This window comes from Bombyx mandarina, chromosome 13 (assembly GCF_030267445.1).
Source record: "Bombyx mandarina strain Sakado chromosome 13, ASM3026744v2".
In the NCBI taxonomy this organism is placed as follows: domain Eukaryota; kingdom Metazoa; phylum Arthropoda; class Insecta; order Lepidoptera; family Bombycidae; genus Bombyx; species Bombyx mandarina.
In genome coordinates, this window is record NC_143220.1 from 13,528,390 (window position 1) to 13,553,759 (window position 25,370).

Genomic DNA, 25,370 nt, shown 5'->3' on the forward strand with positions numbered 1-25,370 from the left:
CATTTACGTCGTAGGTGTCTATGGGTATATGTCTCCAGTAACCATTTAACACCAGGTGGGCAGTGAGCTCGTTAACCCATCTAAGCAATAAACAAACAAAAAAAAAATGTTTTATTGGGTTTTACTACAGTTTATCAATATATTGTGAATTGACTATTGGAAATTCGAGTTTAGACTTTAGACAGTCACAGAGTCTATAGGTTCAGCTAAGACGTCACAGCAGAAATCCCATCATGAGATTAGAGATTTTCTTGTTTTTTTTTCCTTTCTAAAGTAAATGGGCGATAATTTAATCCGGACATAGAACAAAAGGTAGCACTCCCTACTAATTACTGGGCCTTACACAATCAGAGAACTCACTTAAGACGAGCGTGACGAATCTGACGAGTCTTTTTGCGCCATCTGTCTAATTATCTCAGCTCTAACTTTCAGAGGGTCAGCAATACGCGACGGCGCAACAATTAGAATCATTCACGAGAATTTTGCAACGATACCTTAAATTATACAATAGTTACTAATGTATTTGTATGCAGTGTCTTTAGTTGCTGACCAGCACTTGGAATGGGCTGTGAGACCATTTTCTCGATGGTAATAATTAAATATAACAACACCCATTTCAGTGAATGCATGCAGTCTATTTCACAATTTTACTCTGTTGCTGGCTTGACAGCTGATTAGCTGAATTATTGTGACTTTTTATTAAAATTATTTTTGCTAACGCTACATTACGCTTCGATACGATGGAATTTAGTCATTAAAAATGTTAGGTGTTAGTGAAGTCACGCCGTTGCCAAATCGTATGCGAAACTAAATCGAACACGTATCCAAAAAAAGAATAGAAATGGTATTCCTGAAGCTTGTTTTTATTGTATAGGTGGGTAGGTGGTTACCGGAGCCCATTACCTAATATAATTACGTGAATGCTATCACCCACCTTTAGACATGAGGTTGAAGTCAAACCGCAATATATCTTTGCTTTCTGGTAGAAATAGGCAGGGCGATGATATAGACTCGGGCAGGCTCATATTACACCTTGTTACAAGTATTATACTCGTAATGACGCAAACTTGTAAATTTTTCTAGTTCGTGTAGATAGATTATAGGATGGTATTTCCTTATAACGGAAGTCGTTCGTGAGCATACTTTAGGAACGTATTTTATTGGAAAAGTTTGTATTCGTGTGTGGAATTTAAACCCAAGCATATTAGCATTGCTTAGTAAGAGAACATTGGGCATCTTATCCTTTAGGCCCCGACGATTTGTCCAATGAAAATGTTCGCGACAATAATAAATACAAAAGACCTCAACTCTCGTTGACACTGCGTAATTAATTAAAATTGTAATAAGATCCAGTTGTACAATTCATCGTCTCAATAAACACTTCATTAATTAATCCTACAACAACGCCAGTGCGTGTATAATATTATTTATATCGTCAATGACATAAGACGCCTCGGAAAGACCTTGCATTCTACATACAATACGCAATTAACTAATGTTGTGGCGGTCTTACACGTATCCATTATTTGACGGAAAATACAGTCCGTAATTTCCATCACGTCCAAGATTTTTGGCACTTGAGGTCCGTATGTATTTTGTGATGTATTGTGCATTCCCGTGCTGATCACTTACCGCATCGTTATTCTTTTAATTATGTATACGGGTGAGTTATATCATACCACCGTGATTTTAGGTGATTATCGAAGCCCATTACGACATAAATACATCCACCCGCCTTGAGAACTGCGGTCAAAGTCGCAATTGTGCAACGGATGTCCCACCATTCAAAACGGAACGCATGACTTAGCGGTAGAAATGGGAGAATGCTAATGCCTACGCATGCGGGCTTATGATACGGCCTATCGCTAGTTAATTCGGTGATTACAATACGCTGAACGAAACAGATATACGGCTTAAGCACGATTTAAAAAAAACGTTCCGGTCTTAAGCAAAAGTTTTCTGCGTTGTGTATGCTGGCCAGGGGTATACATAAGTATGCATACAAGACAAGACAAAAACAAGTACAGACTCTGAGTAATTAATCGGCTGTGTTGTGGCCTACAATAGTGTAGAAATTAAGAGACGTGGGTGTCGCCGAACTCCGTGCAAGTCGTAAAGTATCACCGTAGAACATGAGCAGTTGTGTTATTATATTATTGGTTATTTTTTCACAATAAAATCATGAGTCCCTGTTTAGGTAATACAATGAAATTCGGGACTTCATGTCTGGGTATGGCTTAAGGGTTGGATAGCTGTCATCCAAAACAATTGACGTCGATTTCAAATCTCAAAGTGGGTGACGCGGAATTACGTCTATCGGCTCCGGTAACCTTGTTACGTCAAGTGTCAATTTAACCATCTAACCAAAAAAAACTAATTGTTTACTTTTTTACTGGTGGTAGGACCTCTTGTGAGTCCGTACGAGTAAGTACCACCACCCCGCCTATTTCTTCCGTGAAGCAGTAATGCGTTTCGGTTTGAAGGGTGGGGCAGCCGTTATAACTATACTTGAGACCTTAGAACTTGTATCTCAAGGTGGGTGGCGCATTTTACGTCGTAGATGTCTATGGGCTCCAGTAACCACCTAACACCAGGTGGGCTGTGAGCTCGTCCATCGATCTAAGCAATAAAAAAAAACTTTATTTAGTACGTATAAAAGTTTACTTTATTCCCAAAAGTGAGCGTTTCCGATGCCTTTATTTAGGGTCTTAGGTATGTCCCCTATTTAATGGATTGTCCATCGCGCCCCATGGAAGTGCTTTTATTAAAGCTTCCTCCCATTATATGTATTTATTTTTAAATTGTTCGTTGATTCTGCTTTGTTCGGACAAGTGTCCTTTATTGGTTAAATAGAACGTAATGTGATTATGTCTGTTATGTACTGTACTATTTTTTGAATTAAATCTAAAGGTATAAGTTCATTTAAATTTAAAGCACTCAAAATAATATTGTACGAAAAACAAATGCTAGAGTTTGTATAGTTAAGATCAGCGTTTTTTCCAGGAATCATTTCAACAACAAGCAATATGCGAAATATTTCGAATTCTTATGTCTTATTAATGCAATCAATATTTCGAGGAAATCGCTTTAACATTTTCTTTAAGTTTTTTTTTTAGTAGAGCAATTTTATCAACGTGGTCACAATGGGATCTTCGCCATCTTTCTGATTTCCCCATGTCACAACTCTAGCGATACGTCCCTATTTCTAGATACTAGTTACTACTACTAGTAGTTACTAGATAGTGTGCCCTCAAGGGTAGGTAGGTACCACCGACCTACCTATTTTTGCCCTGATGCAGAAATGCGTTTTGGTTTGAAGGATGGAGCAGCCGTTGTACTGTAAAAACGAGGACTTAGAACTCGTGTCTCAAGGTGGATAGCGTCATTTACGCGATTAATGTCTAAGGGCTCCGGTAATTACTTAACACAACGTGAGCCGTGAATTCGTCCAACTATGTAAGACATAAAAAAACTTAAAATTTTTTTTAGATAGTCCAGCCAGTTCATCAGCTTCGAGCTCTTTTTACTTTTTGTTATTCCGATGCACAATAAAGTATAATATATATTCTATCTAATATATCCATTCATATTCTTAAAAATATACAAAGCTATCTATGGGTGAAACTATGGATATGCCGGTTTTGCATCAAAATTTATTATATTTTAAATAAATTACAATATACGTTTAATATAAGCTTCAATATAAAAAATTGTGGGTTAGGCCACTTTTGCGGTGAAGGCCTCATTTATAAATATATATATATGTATAGTATTTGTATATGTACGTGTATGTGTATATATATATATTTCAATTGATTGGTACACCGCGTGTAATTCTTTTCCAAATGATTCTTGTCCACCTGATGGTTGTCTGTAAGAGATCGCTCTTAGCGATAATACCACCAAATGTACTTTTTTGTATTTAATGTTTCATATTGTTTATTTTTTGGTGTACAATAAATAATACTCTCTCCCTCTCTCTCTCTTAATATTTTTATACATAACAAAACTTGAACACAAGAGCCTATAACATACTTGGCATTTTTAGGGGTAGTGTCAGGTTGACAGCAAGCTCGGTACTGGAGTACTGCATCTGTCGGTGTCAGGGCTTCGGTCTCCTCCGCCGGCGCCTCGCACTCGTCAGTGACGAGGGGAGCGCGAGCCGGCGAGGTATGGGATCCGTACCCGTCTGAATTCAGCTGAAAATGACGTCATTACTAAATTATTTATACCAAATATCTCAAAATAATTATCTAAAAAATAAATCAATTCAAGCAAACTGAATATTAAAAATTAAGGTTTGCTAATTTTATCTAAAACGCGTGTAAACCGCTAAGAGAGTAAAGATACTTTATAATTAATAAACTGATTATTTCAAGATTGGATTCTACGTTCTACACTATTAGATACTATTTACCGAAATTCTAAAATGTTATGAAAACTACCTTGAACTCCATTTTGCGATGCTAACTATACACACAATGAAGGTTTTTTTATTAATGTTGTTATTAATTTATTTATCTATACTAGTAAACATTATCAACATAAAAAACTTATAATGGTATGTTGTGCAGTAAGATAAAAAATATTATTTTTGTATTTTTTTTTAATTCAATTGATCTTTGATTCTCTTATTAAATATTGAATATATTTGAAACTCGATGAAAAAAAAAACTATGCACTTCTAAAAGGTATTATTCAAAGATTGAACAACATATATTGTCACAGTTCAAGGCAGTCACGGTGATAAGATGGTAGATGAGGCTCACTTTGACGATGGTGCCGACCTGGGTGTCCTGATGGTCGGTGGCGCGGTCCCTGGGAACCTCACGTATTTCTTTCTGATCGGGGACTTCGACTGGTGCGCCTAGCAGTCGCTCCTTCATCTCGTGGATGTAAGGACAACGCTGCATCGCGATGTAAAACTCGCGGACGCGCACCTGTGTGAAGAGAAAAAGTTTATTAAAAAGGCGGTAAAAAAAAACTACGTTTTTTAATATACTAGTGGTCACCCGGTAGTCGAAATTCGACTATAATTAATTGAAATTATATGTTTGTAAACTATTAAGACTCTATTTTCAAAGACTATTATACTTCTATAATCACAAATTTCGCCAAGACTACACTATAGACAAATATTAATAAAGACAAACAATATTTGATCTATTCTCAATTTGACAGCAGACGTCAAGAACAAAAGTTTGACAATAAATAAATAGTATGCATGCGTGTGTGCGTCAAATACATGGTAGTGTGTGTAATGTTTTCTTTATTAATTTATTGTATCTTTTATGCATTATTTAAAAAAATATTAGCATTGTGCACTTCTTCTCTATATTCTCTATAAGTGTGGAAATTTTCATACTCCTCCGTCCGCGCAATTTTCGTAAAAAGGATACAAAGTTTTTGCTTCACGTATTAATATATAGATTATCCATTTATATCGGCGTACTCATGTAGTGCCGTATTGTAGTGGCAATAACTCCTCCGTTACCTTCTCCTTATCAAATTCGCCTCCAACTTTCTTCCTTCCTTCCAATATCTAACTCTTAATTTTATTGGTGGGTAGATCAGTTCGCAAATTATGGAAAACAGATGTCAAGGCTATAATAAACCAAGATTCCTCATGACCACGACTACTTTGCCAACAGTAATTGACTATGATGATGATGATGAGATCTTAAACCACCATCCTACAAACATCCACAAAGTAAATGATCCGCTAAGTGTTCGTACCGAAGAATAGGACAGTTGTAATAAATTACAATACTCTTAAGACTTCACCTTAGTTTTATAGATGGGCAAAGGCTATTTCGTGAAGGTAACTTTATGATATCTACAGCATTAACCATTAAACATTATTGTTGCCCTATTTTAGAAAAGGTCCACAGGGCAGGGTAGCTGTACTCTCCTGGATTGAAATTATTTTTAGTGACAGTGTGCTTAGTCCGAGTTTTGTAACGTTCTCGATAGCGTAAAAGTTAACCCAATTTTGTATGCAGTTGGAACAGCGTCCCTAGCGGCAAACGTAGGCAAACGATCCCGTACCATACAAATATGGGCTAACTTTTACGTTAACTTAACTGTCGTTTCGGTTTTTACTGTTTTTTATTCATTCTGAGGTCAATGTGCTTACTGCCAATTTTTTAACGTTCTCGATAGCGTAAAAGTTAACTCAACTTTGGATAGAGTTGGAACGTTTGCCTACGATTGCCGCTAGAGATGCTGTTCCAACTGCAGTTAACTATTACGCTATCGAAAACATAAAAAAATCGTACTAAAGACACAGAGGAAAAAGCATTCGCCTCAAGTCGACCTTCTTCGTTGTCTTACTGTAGTCGCCACTGCGGATCGCCCAATACACAAGAGTCATTACAGAGTGAGAGTGGTGGGCAAAAATCCGTAAAAAACTGCTGAACCAGACGGACTGCTGAAAAACGCACTGACTATTGAAATACTCTGACTTTCTAATTGGTCCTTGTAATCCAAAGCCGAATATAAAATATTGTTTGTTTAATTAACTTCAGAACAGATAAAATGTTTCACGTGGGAACATGAACTGCCAAACAAAAACCGTGAGAGAATCCAATAATTAAAACTGCCACGCGTACATTTTTTTTGTAATATAATAGCATTGCAAAATTCATCAATCGAATTTCAAAACAAAAGTACTGTTACAAATGTTTGGCAATGTTTTCGTTTGAATGAGATTATATGAAACTTTAAAAATATTACCTTTTCGGCATTTGACTACTGATTCCTAAATAAGCGATGTGAAAATCATTAAATCATCGCATTAATGTTCAATAGATGGTGCTGTATCTCAATTTGCCTTTGTCAGTATCAGTTACACGAAAATGTGTTGCAATCATTTTGAATACACAAAACAAATTCTCCGCTAATATCTACTTTTTGCTTTTGGTAAATTTAAGGTGCAAAAGAGCTCGCAACCATTATGAAATAATGTTATATTATAAGCTTTAGACATAATATAACGTAATATAATAGGCAATAATATAATAGTATTTCGAGCTATTTTTTTAGAATAATCTAAAAAACTGTTTGAAATAATTTACAGTGATGAAGTTTGGTTGAATTTTTGCATGAAGTAACGCTGAGGCCACAGCTTGTCCCTACGGCGCTTATGTTTTTCTATCCATATTAAAGTGCAAATACCGACGTCAAATGAATAACTGCAATATTTATAAGGCGTTAGAAACGCGTCAAGACTATTAAGCACCACTATGAATGACCGTGCAACGGAAATTTTCGGTCGAAGCGTTTTAGAATTTGTAATTTCATACCGTTGATTCAAAATGAATCAATGTTGTTGTTTTATTAGATACTAGATGATGACCGAGCTTTGCTCGGTATTTTCTTTTTGAGAAATTGTGTTTCTTAGAAATTATAATAAATACGAATTATATTGATAAAATGATGAAATAGGCATTTTTAAGTGAACACCTGAGTTAAAAAGACATAAATAATATAAATAAACAATTTATTTTTTTGGTCTAACCTTAAACCAAACACTCATTGGCTTCGGGTTGCTTAACAAAGCCATCTGCTGAAGTAGCTTTAGTGTTATTGTGTCTTTAAAACAGTTAGTTGCTCTCAATTAAGAAAAATAGTATTATTATTCGCCAATAGATGTCGGGAAGAGTCATAAGTTGATTATCGATAAAGATAATTATTGAAAACGCGAATAAAACAACAAACATAAAAAAAATCGTAGCTAGATGTATGCTAAATTTTATGAAAATCGTTGGCACCGTTTCCGAGATATATATACGAGAAGTGCTCGTTTAAAGATATAAGATAAGTATAACGATATAAATGATATATAATTCAACAAAAATTGTGTTTATTGGTATCGGAGGCAAGCGAGCGTACAATCCATCTGACCGTATCCGTTGTTATGAGAACACCAGTAATCCAAGCATAGCCAAGCCCTGCCGAAGCTCATCGATTAAATTAACTGAGATAATGGATTTTTTTTTAATCACCACAATGACAGAACTTAATAAAGATAAAAAGTGGTCATTGCGGCCCAAGGACATCGGCTATTCACAACCATGTCGACCATGTTTCCCTGGGAAAGGAACCGTTCTTGAAAACGAAAACCTGTAATAAAATAATGTGACGCCGGTGTGTTTTGTTTGACATAGAAATATTATGTTATGATTATATATTTTGTTTCATATTTTCTTAATTATCATATTTTATTCTCTGCCATGTTGAAATATATTTTATTACCCGAACTAAGTTGTTACTTTGTAAACTGACATAATATATTTTATAAGAAATCAACACGATACCTTCTATTATTTTAATGTTTTTCTTTTTATTTCATTTAAACTCACAAAAACACAAAACACTAAATTTCTTCTAAGATTCTAGAATATTCTAAACGCAGGTAATCTACCTAAAACTGAATCAAGAAATGCACGGAAAATGTTACAGATATAATTAAAAAACTGTTGCAGTCGACCTGACCCAGTTCGAGCATGTATCGTATACATAAATTCATTTATTTACACAAAGCACTATGCAAATGAGTTCGTTTCGAGAACAAAGCCGCGCCCAGCCACATAAAGCTTCGTTAAATGTAATATTGTTGTAGTCACCAATAATATTACAGATGTCAATGCAACTTGTACGTCAGCTTGTATTAGCATGAAATTGGATAATTTTTATTGGCGTATTTATGTGAAGACAAACTTTTAAGGTGGGCGGCGAAGGTAACCACCTAATACCATTTGCCTATTTCTGCCGTGAAGCAGTAATGCGTTTCGGTTTGAAGGGCGGGGCAGCCGTTCTAACTATACTTGAGACCTTAGAACTTATATCTCAAGGTGGGTGGCGCATTTACGTTGTAGATGTCTATGGGCTCCAGTAACCACTTAACACCAGGTGGGCTGTGAGCTCGTCCACCCATCTAAGCAATAAAAAAAATACCAGCTCACCAGCTGTCGATCTTGCGTCTGCTTACATTACCTAAGAATAATGTAAAAGTATAAATTTCAGACATCAATGGACTATGGCTTCCCACTCAATCTACTCACTACGGCAAGACCACCAGCATAATGAAGCGGTTGTTCCGGTATTTCCACGTACATAAGTACAAGTAAAACTATGAAGTTCAACACCTCGTACTTTGGTTGACGAATAGTACATGGTGGAAAAGATTTTTGTTTAAGCTAGTTGTCCCGCAGTAGTCGAAATTCGACTTTAATTAATTGAAATTATAAGTTTGTAGACTACTATGATTCTATTGTCAAACAGTCGAAGGCTATTTATTATACTCGTATTTCTATAATCACAGATTAATACACTTAAACAAATATTACATAATAAAGACAAACATTATTTAATCTATTCTCAATTTGACCACAGACTATAAGCAATAAGAAAAGTTTGATACTATACAAATAGTATGCATGCGTGTGTGTGTCAAATACATGATACTGTGTGTAATGTTTTCTTTAATTGATTTAATTGATTTTTTATGCCTAATTTAAAAAAAAAAATAACAATCTGCACACCATCTCTACATTCTCTATAAGTGTGGGAAATGTCATACTCCTCCGTCCGCGTAATTTTCGTAAAAAGAATTACAAAGTTTTTGCTTCACGTATTAATATATAGATAAAACTTACTTGTGGGGGGTAAGTCATCATACAATACAAGATATTTGACAGATGCCTGAATCTCGCTTACGACATTATCTAGATAATCTTGCATATATACAAGTTCCGAACGATCACATTTGGACCGTCGGTCTACCGAGCAATATCATCCGCTCGGTGGAAGATCTTTTTCATTCGTCGTCTAAGCCTTCACATACTGTTTCTCATTGTTCAGTAGTACCGACTCGCTACGCTCTAACATTTGAATGCGAATGTTAAAATTAATTTAGAATTTATAACGCGAGTATTATAGTAATTAAGATGTACATCCAATATAAAAGAAATTTCTTCTAAGGACAAGATCTATTAAGTCTAATCAAGTTATCAAGTCTGCAGGACAAAAACATTTTCGTGTTAAAAAAGTTCCAATTGAACTTCGATATAACACTCTTTATAACAAAAACTCTTTTTGAACTAAGCCTATAATAGATACCTTTTAAAATTGTATTTAATCATACCATTAAACAACATAATTCTTTGTAACGAATTCACGAAGGACATCCGTGCAATCGATCGAGTCTAATCAGGCCAACAGGTCAGTGGACCGAAGCATGAAACCACGCACGTGCGGGACTCGCGTTATGATCCATACAACTCAAAGGACCATAATTTGATCTAATAACTTTTTTTAAGGTGTCAATGTCAAATTCTACGTCCGCGGATCTTCGCATGAAATTGGATAACTTTTATTGGCGTATTTATGCGAAGACGAACTTTTTAGGTGGGTGTCAACATTTACGTTGTAGATGTCTATGGGATCCGGTAACCACTTAACACCAGGTGTGCCGTGAGCTCGTCCAACCTCTAAGTAATAAAAAAAGAACTCACGAGGACCTTGTATGGAGTTGCAGAACCGACCTTTGATTGTGAAATAAAAATCTCTATTGCATTATAATAATGTTTAAATTTAAATACCCTTGAATTGAAACGGCTGAGTACTTCACGAGAGAAATAAGGTTTCTTTTAATTTCACAACTTAGTTCCAGGCCACGACCTCTACGCATGATTACAATAATATATTTCAATAGAAATGCGCTTTTCAATGAGCTCGTAAAGAGATTTCGCTTATCGTCCAATGATTCCACACGTGCCCTCAATGCCACAGGCGAAACATGGTCATAAGTGAACACGGAAATTTGTCTACGATCGAATGAGCGAATAAAATAATATAAAAAAAAACGTGTCTACTAGTTTATTAACCGCCCTAAAGTAGAGCATACTCCAATTACGTGCCGTGCCTTTCTAATGACAAGGTTTGAAGCTGACACACTGGCTCACACTAGAACTGTTTCTTTTTACGATGATGATTGCTACATAGTAACACAAAACTGATCAGGCAATTTCCGAGCCCGCGCGGATACGTACTACCACCCTGCCAATTTCTGCTGCGTTTGGGCTTTGGGACAGCCGTTAAGCTATAGAATTCAGACTTAGCCCTCGTGGCTGGAGGTGAGTGGTTGTGATGTCTATAGGCGTCAGTCACAAACTTAATACCAGGTGGGCTCACTCCGCCGTATAGTTAATAAATAAAAATATAAACCCAGTTACTTTATAATGCGCTAAAGATTTCATTTAAAATCAACAAATTTAAAGAAGCTTAGTACAAAAAAGAAGAAATTTAGTACAAAAAAATTCCTCGACTACGTCAAAGGAAAACATAACTTGAACAACAATTTCGTTTATTTTCCTTTTTGAGCGTTCGAAAAAGATTCCGAAAAACAAACCCAAAGTAACGATCTTTATTCCGCTTATATATAAAAATGGGATAATGGAGTGCTAAATACAATAAAAACATATTCGCGTCTAAGCTGTGTTTTAAATAAAATAAGTCTTGTGACGCTTGCAACAAAAATACTAATTTTTTTTCTTTATTAATGAGCAAATTACTTCGCTGCCCAAACTTTTTTTTCAGTGGTCCTCAAAGACACTAACAGCTGTATACATCAGCAACAGCAAAAACGCAACCAAGTCGCTTTACCGTTAACGACGTCTCATCGCGCTTGGGAAACACCGTGGCGGCAAATTCTTAAAGAGCTTGACAGTAAAATGATGCTTCGCAACTGATTGTGACCACACGCAGCGGATATGGCAGTCCGTTAATATCACAAAGTGAAAAACGCCGTCCTCCTTGCGAAATAAGGTTAATGTTCAATTGCTTTGAACTTTTAGTTCATCGGCTATCCTACCTCTTAGTACGCATGAATGCTTCTTGGACCAAATATGCAGGACCGCTGTAACTTTGAGAACCATAAAAATATGTGATTAAGAATTTAACTACCCATTGTCACATGTTATATATTTGTATATACTATTTCTGTACCGTGTAATTAAAGCATGCACCTACTTAGTACCTGATCCATGATCGAATCGAGATATGGCTTTCGATCGGCAGATAACGACGCAACTTGAGTAAAGAAGTTTGCGGGGCCCATGGAAATCACAACGTGAATACCGGTGCACACTTCAAGGCCTGTGTGCTTAGTGCGAGTTTTTTAACGTTCTCGATGGCGTAAAAGTTAACTCAAAATTGTATGCAGTTCGGGTAGTGGCACCGACACGTGCAGGTATACATATAGTAAAACCCTTCAATCAATAAAACTTTTTCATGTTTCCAAATTGAACTTATAAATTAGATTTTTTTCCGCCTACCTACGCTGGTAGCTTCTCGTGGCTTCTCGCGGCTAGGAGCTCATGGGCTCAACCTGAGAGATTTTGATAACATTAGCCATAACAAGAACAGTGCTTCGCAGAATCTACCACCGGATCAGAATCGCGACCCACTGAGAAGATTCGCCGAGAAATTAGGTTAGTTAGTTGCGTTGATCGAAAAAAACAAATTCAATGCACATTATTTAATATATAAATGCATCACATAAGAAGACTAAAATTGTTACTGGTCTGAATTGATTGTATAGGGGCACACACTATCTTGATAATTTATTAAACTTAATAATCTTTTTTTTTATTGCTTAGATGGGTGGACGATCTCACAGCCCACCTGTTGTTAAGTGGTTACTGGAGCCCATGGACATCTACAACGTAAATGCGCTACCCACCTTGAGATATAAGTTCTAAGATCTCAGTATGGTTACAACGGCTGCTCCACCCTTCAAACCGAAACGCATTACTGCTTCACGGCAGAAATAGACAGGGCGGTGGTACCTACCCGCGCGGACTCACCAGAGGTCCTACCACCAGTAAAAAAACGTATAACTAGTTTTTCAAATACTAACAATACCTGGTAGATAGAAGTAATGGTAGATAACCAATTAATGTACATATTTACTTTTACGAAATCTTTTAAAAGTGAACAAACAATGGATTCCGGGTATACTTATTGAAATTAGTGTTTATCCAATAATCTAAATCCGACCTTAATCTCTGACACCTCAAGCTTTAGATTAATTTCATATTTAACATGTTCTCTTTTATAAAATCTTAATAAGATTTTAAAATTAAAAAATATCTCTTAAAAAAATCTTTTAAATGTATAGTACAAAAGACTATCAAATAGTTGTTGAACAAAAAATTGGCTGATAGACAAAGCAGAAAACGTTACTCAGCCGTTTTGTCTGGCTAATTATAAATATCTTTCTTATAATATTCTTATCTTCTTATATTCTTCTTATATTATTCTTATAATAATCTTTCAATTTACGACTTTTCTCGAGTACTCATTAAAACTGATACTGTTAAATCCGTATATAAAAAAGAAACTAGGACGGCCGTGTGGTATATTGTTTAAGCAGTCTATTGGAACTGACTGCACCGTTAACATAAACATGGCTGTCGATGAAACAGCCAAATATGATTGAAATATCGAAAGTAATGGGACGTAAAATTTTTTAACAGCTATACCCAGAATGCGTCATTGTTTAGTTTGGAGAATTATTACACTTCACGGAACATTGGACTGTATAGCACATTAATGATACAAAAGCTTAACAAAAAATTAAAGCCACTTCAACAAAATAACATGAGAATACCATGAATTTAGACGAAGTCAATGAAATATTACACATTATTAAGAATACATGTACTGGTCCGATCTTGATAAAATTTAAATGCATCTACATGAACATTTTCAAATAAAAAAAACATCTAAATCCGTTCACGTAGAAAAAATTCTTAGGTACATACATACAATACAGTCGAATATAGAGTATCCTCTTTTATTGAAGTCGTTTAAAATAAATAAAAATGCTTGCCGCACAATCTTTGTTTTTGAATTGATACTCGATATTATTCGCAATATGGGCTATTTTAGAGGTAGATTTCAATGATTAACTTGTATAAGCCTTGAGCAATGCTATTTTTTAATAATCATTAAAATCCGTGTTCATCTGGATTAATCATCTATAATCGTTATCGATACATCTGGAACGCATATGTCGAATCAAATGTCAAGTTGAATTTAATATTAATACGCTTTTATTGGCTTCAGACGTATGTATGTTTGTAAAGGAATCTGAACGTGATTTTGACCCCCTTCAAAACATCGGATTAACTCGAAATTTGGTAGGTATACTTATTAAGGACCGATGACAATTCAATATTAAAAACAAAAAAATTGAAAAAATAATTGAATAAATTGAAATTGAACTAAAAAATGAAAATAAATAATAGTTTAAAAAACTAACAAAATAAGCTTTTGTAGAAAATCGAACTAAAAAATATAATTCAAATTTATTAAAATTTATTTTCTATTATTTATTTCATTGCTAGTTCGAACAGCTGTCAAAAGCCGGACATGGATGCAATTCTTTTCCTCGTGCACCAAAGTTACTTGAGCTTTTAAATCCCAAAGCCAGCAGAGAATAAATTTCGTTCCGCAGCTCCAAGTTCGGATTCCCGGTAATAAATGGATGACTTTATAATCATCGTTCCTAATGGACGTTTGGGCAGTGCTCTTCCCCGGTCTTTTTTTTTTTGGCCAGGCAGCCTGTGTCATTGAAAAACCATGTCACCCTGTTGCGGATTCTGTAGGAAATCCAACTTTTTCCATCAATTGACCTCCATGAGGAGCCCCAATACAGAATGATACTGTAAAAATAGTCGGGAACGCTTAAATAGCTCGACCAACTGTTGCTTGTGACACAATTAATCTTCAGTGCTAAATCTAATTATAATGAAATCTTTTAATAGCATCGCGGTTCGTAGTCAGCTGCTTTTATTGACATAGTTCTTCGAGAGATACTACGAATTTAAATTCTGCGAAATGGTTTTGCGAACATTTCTGTACGTAGGTAATTTAGTAATGAGAAATCGTTTGCATTTAGCATCGCACTTAACATGTTCTGGCTTTGTGTTTAGAAATCAAGTTAACCCATTTTCTGAGCCGTAATTTCCTTATTGCGTTTTTTCTCCCAGTTTCAACACAAATAGACCAGGCACTGAAACGGAAACTGAACTAGGTTGGATTGGAAGTGTTGCAAGACTAGCAACGACCGCGTTTCCTTTTTAGACGCAAATTACATATGTTCTGATGACGTCATCTACTACAAAATTACAATAATCGTGAGATATATATTATTATATTCAAATTACGATGACACACGATTTCGGGCATTTAAGTAATGCCGTACCTATCTCCTATTCATAATCGAGCTGGTCGTTCACATACTTATTTCGAGGATAATAGGTCCAGACTTCAGAATTATGATATGTGTTGGACGGTTAAATTTGAGGGGATTGGGTTCTGTAGATATTGAGGGGCTATTTAAAAACACACTTCTTCATTATAATTATATTGCAGATAGTTTGAACACTGTTACACCATTAAAAAATTATTATCTTTATATTTTTATAAAACTCTAACATGTTTCTTTGACCGTGTCTAGATGAGAAGTCCTTTCTTTCTCTTACGAGAAGACAATCGTCTGTTTTTTTAAACATTTAAAATAATTCTAATATTCGAATTCTGTAATCATGTGTCAAGTGTTGCCTGCCATTACATTTATATTCAAACTCCAACAATATGTACTCAATTGAAATGAAACAAAATTGATTTTGGGCTTTTTTGATCAGGCTTAGGTCCGAGAGACATTGACGCGGTAGCAGCAGCTTTCAACCGGCGTTTTGATAGAAAAGTTTAAGGTGGCATAGATGAGTAGGGAGTTCGAACACTAAACAACACGTTCTAAATTGAAAAGTACATTAAAAACAAATGCAACACACTTTCCCGTTCTATGACACAATAAAATCTTATTGTTTAAATTAAAAATTCGATTCACATAATTACATTTTGATAAAATGTACTTATATAAAAACGAAAATTCAAAATTCAACCTCACCTGCAAATTAAAATTTAAATATCATCGAATCACTATGCATAAAAATCGAAGAAGAATGTATTATCACCTTGAGCGCAGCATAAGGCAGGTGTACAAAAGACATTGCGCAAGTTACATTTGGCGAAACAACAACTGATCCGTTCAACGGCCAGTGTGCTTAGTGCGAGCTTTTAACGTTCTCGATAACGTAAAAGTTAACTCAAATTCGTATGGAGTTGGAACGTTTGCCTACATTTACCGCTAGGGGCGCTGTTCCAACAGCATACAATTTTGAGTTAACTTTTACGCTATCGTTAAAAAACTAACACTAAGCACACAGGTTAATAACGATCTCAGGAAATGTAGAAAAGCCTTATGCTAATCATTATATACTACTGATAATATTTTTAACGGGGAGTCGTTTTTTCAAAAACCTGTCTGGGATTTATATAACAATACATATTCGGTTTACTATTTTGCGATCACATTATCGTGCTACTTAAGCTTGATTGATTTAAAAACTGTGTGTCATAAGCTTTACGTCGATTTAATGTTTTTGTGGCAAAGTTTTTATTTTTTCTGTTCTTTTTCGACAAACGCGTTTAATACTCAAGAAGTTTAACTTAAGTTATCGGTATTGTTACTTGTCTCCAGAAACTCCGTATCTTAGAAAACTTTAATAAAGATACGATGATATTCTATATATCATACGATTATACGATAGCATATACGTTGACTATTTCTATTAAAGAAAGGGAATTGAACGCGCATGATTTTTTTATGAAGTATTACTGGTGGCCCGGAGGCCTTTCCAGTTTCACCAGGACAGGAGACCGCCGACATCATTAACCACATTAACCACTCAGCCAGCATAGCTATCCGAAAGATAATCTCTGATACGGCCCTGTCACTTAACGAAACAAGAAATTTCAAGAATTTTATGAGTATAAAATAACTGGCAAATATCCTCACCCATTTACACACAACAACACATAACTCTAGTACTGAAAAAGATAGTGTATTTACACTTGGTTAGTAAAATTGCAATGTTACTGGGAAGATATCGTTTTAACGATTAAGACAATCGATCTTAACACTATTCATCGTGGTAAAGCTTTCCTTTTTGGAAGTGACGTCCAATAAATAATTTTCCAAATTTCAATTCTAAAATTACAAACAATCATAAATTAAGTAATTTCGCTTGGACACTCAACTAACTATATAACTTCCCAAGAAAATGTAATAAAATATTTACATGCAAATTTTATCTCACACTTTATTTAACGCGTCTACTACGTCTACTAACTAATTTTATGAATTGCTACAAACTGCATATAAATACAAAAACATTTCTTATACCATCCAAAACAAAGCCACTTTTTAAATGACCGTATTTCTGATTCTTGAAAGAGATCAAGGTATTAATATTGAGCTCAATTCAATTCCGAAGCAATACAGACAAAACGGAAAGCAACAAATGCGAAATCCATTGCCCTCGACAACGAAATTACAGACCCGCATTCGTTCGAAATGAATCAATAATGTAATCTACATAGAGTCCTATTTAGTTATGCTTATGAAAATGTTTGCGATGAATATTATTTGTTCAATAACGTCACGGGCATAGTCAAGTCACCTCTAAGGGCTTCGTTACGTAAGATATGATGTCATAATACTCGACCTTCGAAGCACGACGGAGGGGAGCTTGTGGGGAGATAGACGACAAAGGGAAGATCTTCCACCAAGCGGGTGATATTACTCGGTAGACCGATGGTCCGAATGTTGTTGTTCAGAACTTGTATATATGCACGCTTGTGTTGAAAATGTCGTAAGTGAGATTCAGGAATCTGTCAATTATCTTGTATTGTATATGACGACTACCCGCCACAAGCCCATACCAAAAACTGCAAAAGCAGAAATGGTATTTAAAATTTTCCAGAAAATCATACATAGCGTGAGGTGTCTACACGAGTGCTCACGGCGAATTAAGCTGTTGGCAATTCCAATTGATGACGGCTGTTTTACAGCTATTTGATCATCATTTTGAGCAGCTTATGATGAAAGTAATAGTATTTTATGTATACTATGTTTACATATCTATACATATAAATAAAATTGGAGTGTCTGTAATTTTGAAATAACCGCTTTTTACTACATGCATATGAATATATATACGGTACATACACCAAAATAGCATTTTTTACACTTTTTGTCTGTCTGTCTGTTTGTTCCGGCTAATCTCTGGAACGGCTGGACCGATTTTGACGAGACTCACTGATAGATAGCTGATGATATAAGGAGTAACTTAGGCTACTTTTTTTAGACTAGCTTCGCCCCGCGGCATCACCCGCGGTACGACTATAATCGCGGGTAACGTCGCGAGACTCAGCTACCTATCTATATCTATACTAATATTATAAAGAGGAAAGATTTGTTTGTTTGTTTGTTTCGAATAGGCTCCGAAACTACTGGACCGATTTGAAAAATTCTTTTTCCATTAGAAGCCGACATTGTCCCTGATGAACATAGGCCATTTTTTTTTAATTTTTTTTTTTTTTTGTGTCATGTTTGTTTTAATGTTTCCGAAGCGAAGCGAGGGCGGGTCGCTATTAATAATTAAATTTAATGTTTGCGAAGCGAAGCGAGGGCAGATCGCTAGTAAACTTCGGCTATTACACAATGAACCTAAAAATAGCATACGTTTTATTTGATAAATTATTATACTTCATCAAACATATTTACTTACATAGACGAAGAAAAATAAAGTATCTAATAAAAAATTCAAAATAAATATGAAATAAAAGATACCAAAGAGTTCCTTTGTTTTGAAAATAGTTAAAATTTGGATCTATAAATCATATATACTGGGATTCAAATATTAAAATTCCAATAAATTATTCAACTGTAACACCGTTCCAGTAGTACCCCGGTACGGACTATTCTGTATGCACTTTGGCTTTATGAGTTTTTATTTATTTATTGCTTAGATGTGTGGACGAGCTCACAGCCCACCCGGTGTTAAGTGGTTAATGGAGCCCATAAACATCTATAACGTAAATGCGCCAATAGTTCTAAGGTCTCAGTATAGTCACACCGGCTGCCCCACCCTTCAAACCGAAACGCATTACTGCTTCACGGCAGAAATAGGCGGGGCGGTGGTACCTACCCATGCGGACTCACAAGAGGTCCTACCACCAGTAATTACGCAAATTATAAATTTTTTATTGCACGATGTTATTCCTTCACCGTGGAAGTCAATCGTTTGTTGAGTACGTATTTCATTAGGAAAATCGGTACCCGCCAGCGAGATTCGAACACCGGTGCATCGCTCGATATGAATGCACCGGACGTCTTATCCTTTAGGCCACGACGACTTCAATAGAATCAAGTCTAGAATAACACCATCCCACCTCTTTGTGTAAGTGTCGTAAAAGAAGAATAAAGTATACACAAAAATGAGAGCCCTTCGTCGCAAGCGACGTGTTCGACGAGAACGATGGCAGGTGCTTGAGGTACCTAAAAGCACCGTTAGTGGATCGGGAGGAGCTTACCATTAATAAATGTTCATTTTATCACAATCTAATAAACGGCTTATCAACGCATAAAGGACAAAAATGCATAAAAATGTAGATAAACTGTACAGTATATGCAATCGTCAGCGATCTACATTTAAAATGTAATGTTTTATTTGTAATCATAGTACAGCTGTGCTTTGCATCCATCAGATGAGGTTTGTTTATGATCAAAACGGTTCCCGCCTTCATGACTATAAATAGTGTTAGAAACACCGCTTTAGTCGACTCTATTATTTTTTCCCAAGTTATTTGTGATGTGTAACGATGGAAAACTTTTAGAATTATCGTAGTGCTTTCACAATAGTTAGCTTTGTAACCTATTTCTACGTCAAAGAGACCGATGGTACAACAACAAATATTATGTGCATAATTATCTTGCATAATATTATTAGTTGTTGTCTTTCTTCTTCTCTTCAAATGTATCTTTGTCAAAGCTTCAAACTATTTTTCTGATAATGTTCAGATATGAAAACTTCAAAATAAATGTGTGGCGGGTAGCCATCATACAACGCAAGATAATTGACAGATGCCTGAATCTCGCTTACGACATTTTCAAGATAAAGCGCATATATACAAGTTCCGAACAACAACGTTCGGACCGTCGGTCTACCGAGCAATATCACCCGCTCGGTGGAAGATCTTCCCTTTGTCGTTTAAGCCCCGCAAACTGGTGACCCTGACGTCACTTTCCTGTGCCTGATGCCTTTCACTTTAAAAAAGGCGTGCCGTTTGAAAACATTGTTTTAATTAAACAATGACTTTTTATTGATGGTAGCACGTCTTGTGAGTCTGCGCGGGTAAATACCATTACTCTGCCTATTTCTGCCATAAAGCGGACTGTTGTACTGTAAAACTGTAAACTACTCTCTTAGTTAGTCTTAGTCTTAGTTACTCTCTAAGTTACTCTCGTAAAAACTGAGATCTTAAAACTCATATCTCAAGATAGGTGGCGGCAGTTACGTTGTAGATGTCTCTGGGCCCCGGTAATCACTTAACCGTGAGCTCATTCACCCATATAAGCAACAAATAAATAAAAAGACGATGTCTTTAAGGAAGGTTTTCAAAATTAGAAATTAGGATTTTTATCTCACTCTAAAACAGATTAAAGAAATTCAGTTTAATTACAGCTTTATTTAGCTTGTCTGCAACATAAACGAAAGACATCAAAGGATTTTCATTCGAGGCTGTGCACAGAGGCCTGGACGCTGTCCACTTTTGAACCCTTTGTGCATATAAATAGACCACATAATAATTTACAGTGACTACCAATAATACAGGTTATTTACTGGGTTATTTTGAAATACCTACATATTATTTATATCCAAAGAAAAAGTTACAAAAGCATACTTTATTTCGCAACTATAAAATTTACGTTGTGGAAATCAATCACTCACAACTTACTGTAATATAATTTCTTGTTAAACTTTATTTATCACATATTCATATTTTGTGTTAGAAAATTTATAGTATTTTCGTCATTTTTTGCATTGAATTCTAATTTCAAATTCATTTTCTTAAGTTTATCATATACTAGCGACCCGCCCTCGCTTCGCTTCGGAAACATTAAAACACACATGAAACCAAAAAAATATTATTTTTTTTTTTTTTTAAAAGTAGCCTATGTTCATCAGGGACAATGTCGGCTTCTAATGGAAAAATAATTTTTCAAATCGGTCCAGTAGTTTCGGAGCCTATTCGAAACAAACAAACAAACAAACAAATCTTTCCTCTTTATAATATTAGTATAGATTGACGTTTCGAGTAGGCACTTTACAGTTTTCGTGGAGAAAAACGTCTAAAGCGTTCTCTTCGACGATTTTTATAGAAAATTAAAGAGTAGTTACGGCTATACTTTTGGGGAAGCTTAACGACAGAGGGAAGATCTTCCACCGAGTGGGTGATATTGCTCGGTAGACCGACGGTCCGAATGTTTTTGTTCGGAACTTGTATATATGCGCTTTATCTTGAAAATGTCGTAAGCGAGATTCAGGCATCTGTCAATTATCTTGCGTTGTATGATGGCTACCCGCCACATACTGTTTATGATATACGAAACCATTTAAGGCCTTGCAAGTAATTTTAATTATTTGATATTTTTTATTATTATTTTTTATTGCTTAGATGGGTGGACGAGTTCGCGGCCCACCTAGTGTTAAGCGGTTACCGTAGCCCATAGACATCTACAACGTAAATGCGCCACCAACCTTGAAAAATGAGTCCTAAGGTCTCAGTATAGTTACAAGGGCTGCCCCACGCTTCAAACCGAAACGCATTACTGCTTTACGGCAGAAATAGACAGGATGGTGGTACCTACCCGGGTGGACTGACAAGAGGTCCTACCAGCAGTTCGCATTCATCATCTCCACGTTTCTTACCTCACACAAATACAATGTTATAAACGAATAAGACCGATTGAACCAACACCATGTAATCGTGTTTGAACGAAGCCCAAAAAAAAAAATACGTCAGAAATCAAACCTTAATGGAGCGAAGGTTTACAAATATTAGATTCGCTGTTTTATTCAAGGTATTCTACGTGGGATGTTCTATTTAAATACCCATTGATATTGCAACACAAAACCATTCCTTACTATAACGTTGGCGTTGATGAAGGTACAACAGATAATATTAATAGAACATGCTTCGTAATGGGCGGTCGTAATATTCACTACATGAAACGAAATCAATGTATAAAAATGTATTCGCAAAACTTACATTTATTTGCAGTTTTTGTGTTTAATTTCCGAGAGGTCAATTATTAATTAATGGTACGTTTTGAAGCTTACGAAGTACAAAATGACAAATCACACTCGTTTATGGTTAGTTCACAAGATAGGTTGTTGTCCATGTATTACTTATGCGAACCAAAACGCAGTAATGCGTTTCGGTTTGAAGGGTGGGGCAGCCGTTCTAACTACATATAGTGAGATCTTAGAACTTATATCTCTAGGTGGATGGCGCATTTACGTTGTAGATGTCTATGGGTTTCCAGTAACCACTTAACAACCAGGCGGGATGCGAGCTCGTCCACCCATCTAAGCAATAAAAATAAATACTATTTCGACTTTATACAGTCTCTGTACACCTTACAAAGGTCTTACCATTAACATGTAGTGCGCCAGATTTTTACTCTTTAATTTTTATCGCATAGGTGGGTGATTGAGTGAGAAGCCAGCCAGTGTTAAGAGGTTACGGATTCTATAGACTTCACAATGCAAATGCCATCCCGGTCAGCGTATTTATGTGATGATCAAACGGACAATTTACAAACAGATTCAACAAAGAAATGGGTCAAGGATGTGAAAACTCTTGAACAATGTGTTTTATTTAAAACAAACAATATTATACAATGTATTATTACAATAACCGGGAAAAGCAATTTATTCGAAATACACATAAATTGATTATATTTACTATTAAATTTCATACAACATTTGAAACCGGTTTTGCCATTATGAATAAACCTTTTCTTCCATTCCATAACAGACTATTGCTCATTTTAAGATCATTCTATATAAACCCTAAAATGAATCAAATAAGATTCAATGTCGTATTTTCTGTTCACCCCTATCGGTATCTAAGCTTCACATTTATGAATAATAAAGTGAGAAGTCCCCTCTTTAGGATAAGGTACCTTAGAGAACGTTTTTTTTTATCTAAAACATTTTCCTCCTGGAGTCTATTTATATGCACGTGTCGGAATTCATTATTTTTTTAAGGATTTCTCGGCTCTAGCACATTCTTCTGAATGCACGGTAATGAGATATGAGAGATTGTGATATTCAGGGCGGATAGGCGAGCTCGAAACTCAAATTCCCTCAGGGTAAAGTGTGAAAAAATCTACAGATCCCACAACGTGAATGTAGCCACTATACTTAAAATGTAAATTACCGACGTCTCAGCTACCAAATTAAATAATGGTTTAAAAAAAGTCCCAGCTACCAAAATAAATAATAGTTTAAAAAAATACGGTTTTATAGAAAATCCAACTAAAAATAGAAAATAAATTTTAATATATTTGAATTAAAAATAGTGTAAGAAAAAATTATTTTATTGTAAAAAAGCGTGGGGCGCTTTTCAGGATATTATCAAAATAACCTTTCTACTCTATATATCTGTTTATAAAATATTTGTAACTACTGATACCATGCACCCTACGCTTTTTTTTACAACAAAATCATTTTTTGTTACACTATTTTTAATTCAAATTTAGTTCCTATATTTTAGTTGGATTTTCTATAAAAGCGTAGTTTGTTAGTTTTTTTAAACTATTATTTATTTTTCGATTTTTAGTTGAATTTCAATATATTTTTTTAATAACGAATTGTCATCGGTCCATAATAAGTATACAAAATTTCGAGTTAATCCGACGTTTTGAAGGGGGTCAAAATCATGTTCAAAGATTCCGTTACATGCTAACATACATACGTCTGAAGCTAATAAAAGCGTATTAAAAATGGACATTACTCGGAATACACGATTGTTTCAGAGATTCATAAGAATTCCAATGACAATGGTCTATAAAGCATTTTTTTTCCTACCTATTCTAGTGACCTCGAGGGGTCATACTAGATTCACCGAACAGGTAGGTGAGCTCACGGGGCTTTAGCCTGGTGACGTTGGTAACACTAGCCCTAGCAAGCCCAGCGCTTCGCAGAATCTACCACCGGATCGGAAACGCGACCCACTGAGAAAATCCGGCGAGAAACTCAGTGGACTGTGTCTGAGGGTTAAAATTTGGTCGCCGAACCCTACGTCGCAAGCGACGGGTTCTATCAGAACGGTGACCGGTGCTTGAGGTACCTAAAACCATCGTTAGTGGATTGGGGATAAAGTATAAGGTTCGCGTCAAAAACACAGTCATTTTAATCTATCCCATTACAGGCACAGAAACGGGTTTCGAGGTGAAACTATAATAAACAAATCCTTATTAGAGTCAGATCAGACATTAGCTTGGAGACCTTTAGCATTGAAGAACCTTGTCAAAATGAACTTGGATGATGACGCAATCTCCGTACTATAAAATATAGAAGTAGAAATTATGCATCATATACTTTGTAAGTGCAATGGATTAGCCAGGAAAAGAATGTATCGATCCGTATGGTTCAATTCAATAAACACATTCTCAATGACCATAAAAAATTGACCTGATTGCGGTGCGCTTGCTTCTGCTCATTATAGCTTCATAATCGGTTTACCTCGAAGCGCTAATTTTCCGCCAGCTAATAGCATTCTGCACAGGCGACGATGGAAACTACTTAATAACGTTTTCAATGGAGAACGCTCCGCTGAATTTCGCAATTTAACACTTTTGGAAACTTGCACGGTATATTTTTAATAATGAGGCAAAGCTTACGGTTTTTATTTCTGTTTTTTTTTTGCATTTTTGCGTAGGTCATTATGATCGTGGACCGTATTATGAGCCCAATTGAGTTTGTACCACTGCATATTTCAACCGCGAAGAAGTCACGCGTTCCGATTTGAAAGGTCGGACATCAGTCATCCAAATAAATCATAATTAGGCTCCGGTAACTACCTGATGTTGGGTGGCCAGTTACTTTGCTCACCCATTTAGCGCCTTATAAAATTATTTTGATCCTCAATAATCATCACTCACACAAAATACACGGTCTATTGTAGATGAGTGAAATTGTGAAAAGCGCGTTTAATTATTTACCTATTATTGACTTTTAATATTACAACCTATACCTAGACATCATACTGAAATTATTAAGACCCGTGTCACTAAGAAGACCGGCAACGAATTTAATGATCTTAATGAAAAAAAAAAAGTTGAGCAAGCTAAAAATTTCACAAAACAAACAAAAGATTGA

At 35.6% G+C, this 25,370-nt stretch overlaps 1 protein-coding gene across 8 annotated transcripts in view; it reads right to left on the bottom strand.

Moving 5' to 3' along the window:
* LOC114241745 (proton channel OtopLc) overlaps window positions 1–25,370 on the bottom strand; it is a 40,065-nt gene that overhangs the window by 12,836 nt on the left and 1,859 nt on the right. For 7 of the 8 annotated variants that reach the window (XM_089732215.1, XM_089732213.1, XM_089732216.1 and 4 more), the window contains exons 2-3: window positions 4,770–4,940; window positions 4,036–4,199 (exon numbers count right to left, since the gene is read on the bottom strand). In XM_089732215.1, coding sequence (XP_089588341.1) covers window positions 4,036–4,199; window positions 4,770–4,940 — 335 coding nt within the window. The remainder of the gene's footprint in view (window positions 1–4,035; window positions 4,200–4,769; window positions 4,941–25,370) is intronic. The other variant, XM_089732214.1, reaches the window with a different exon arrangement.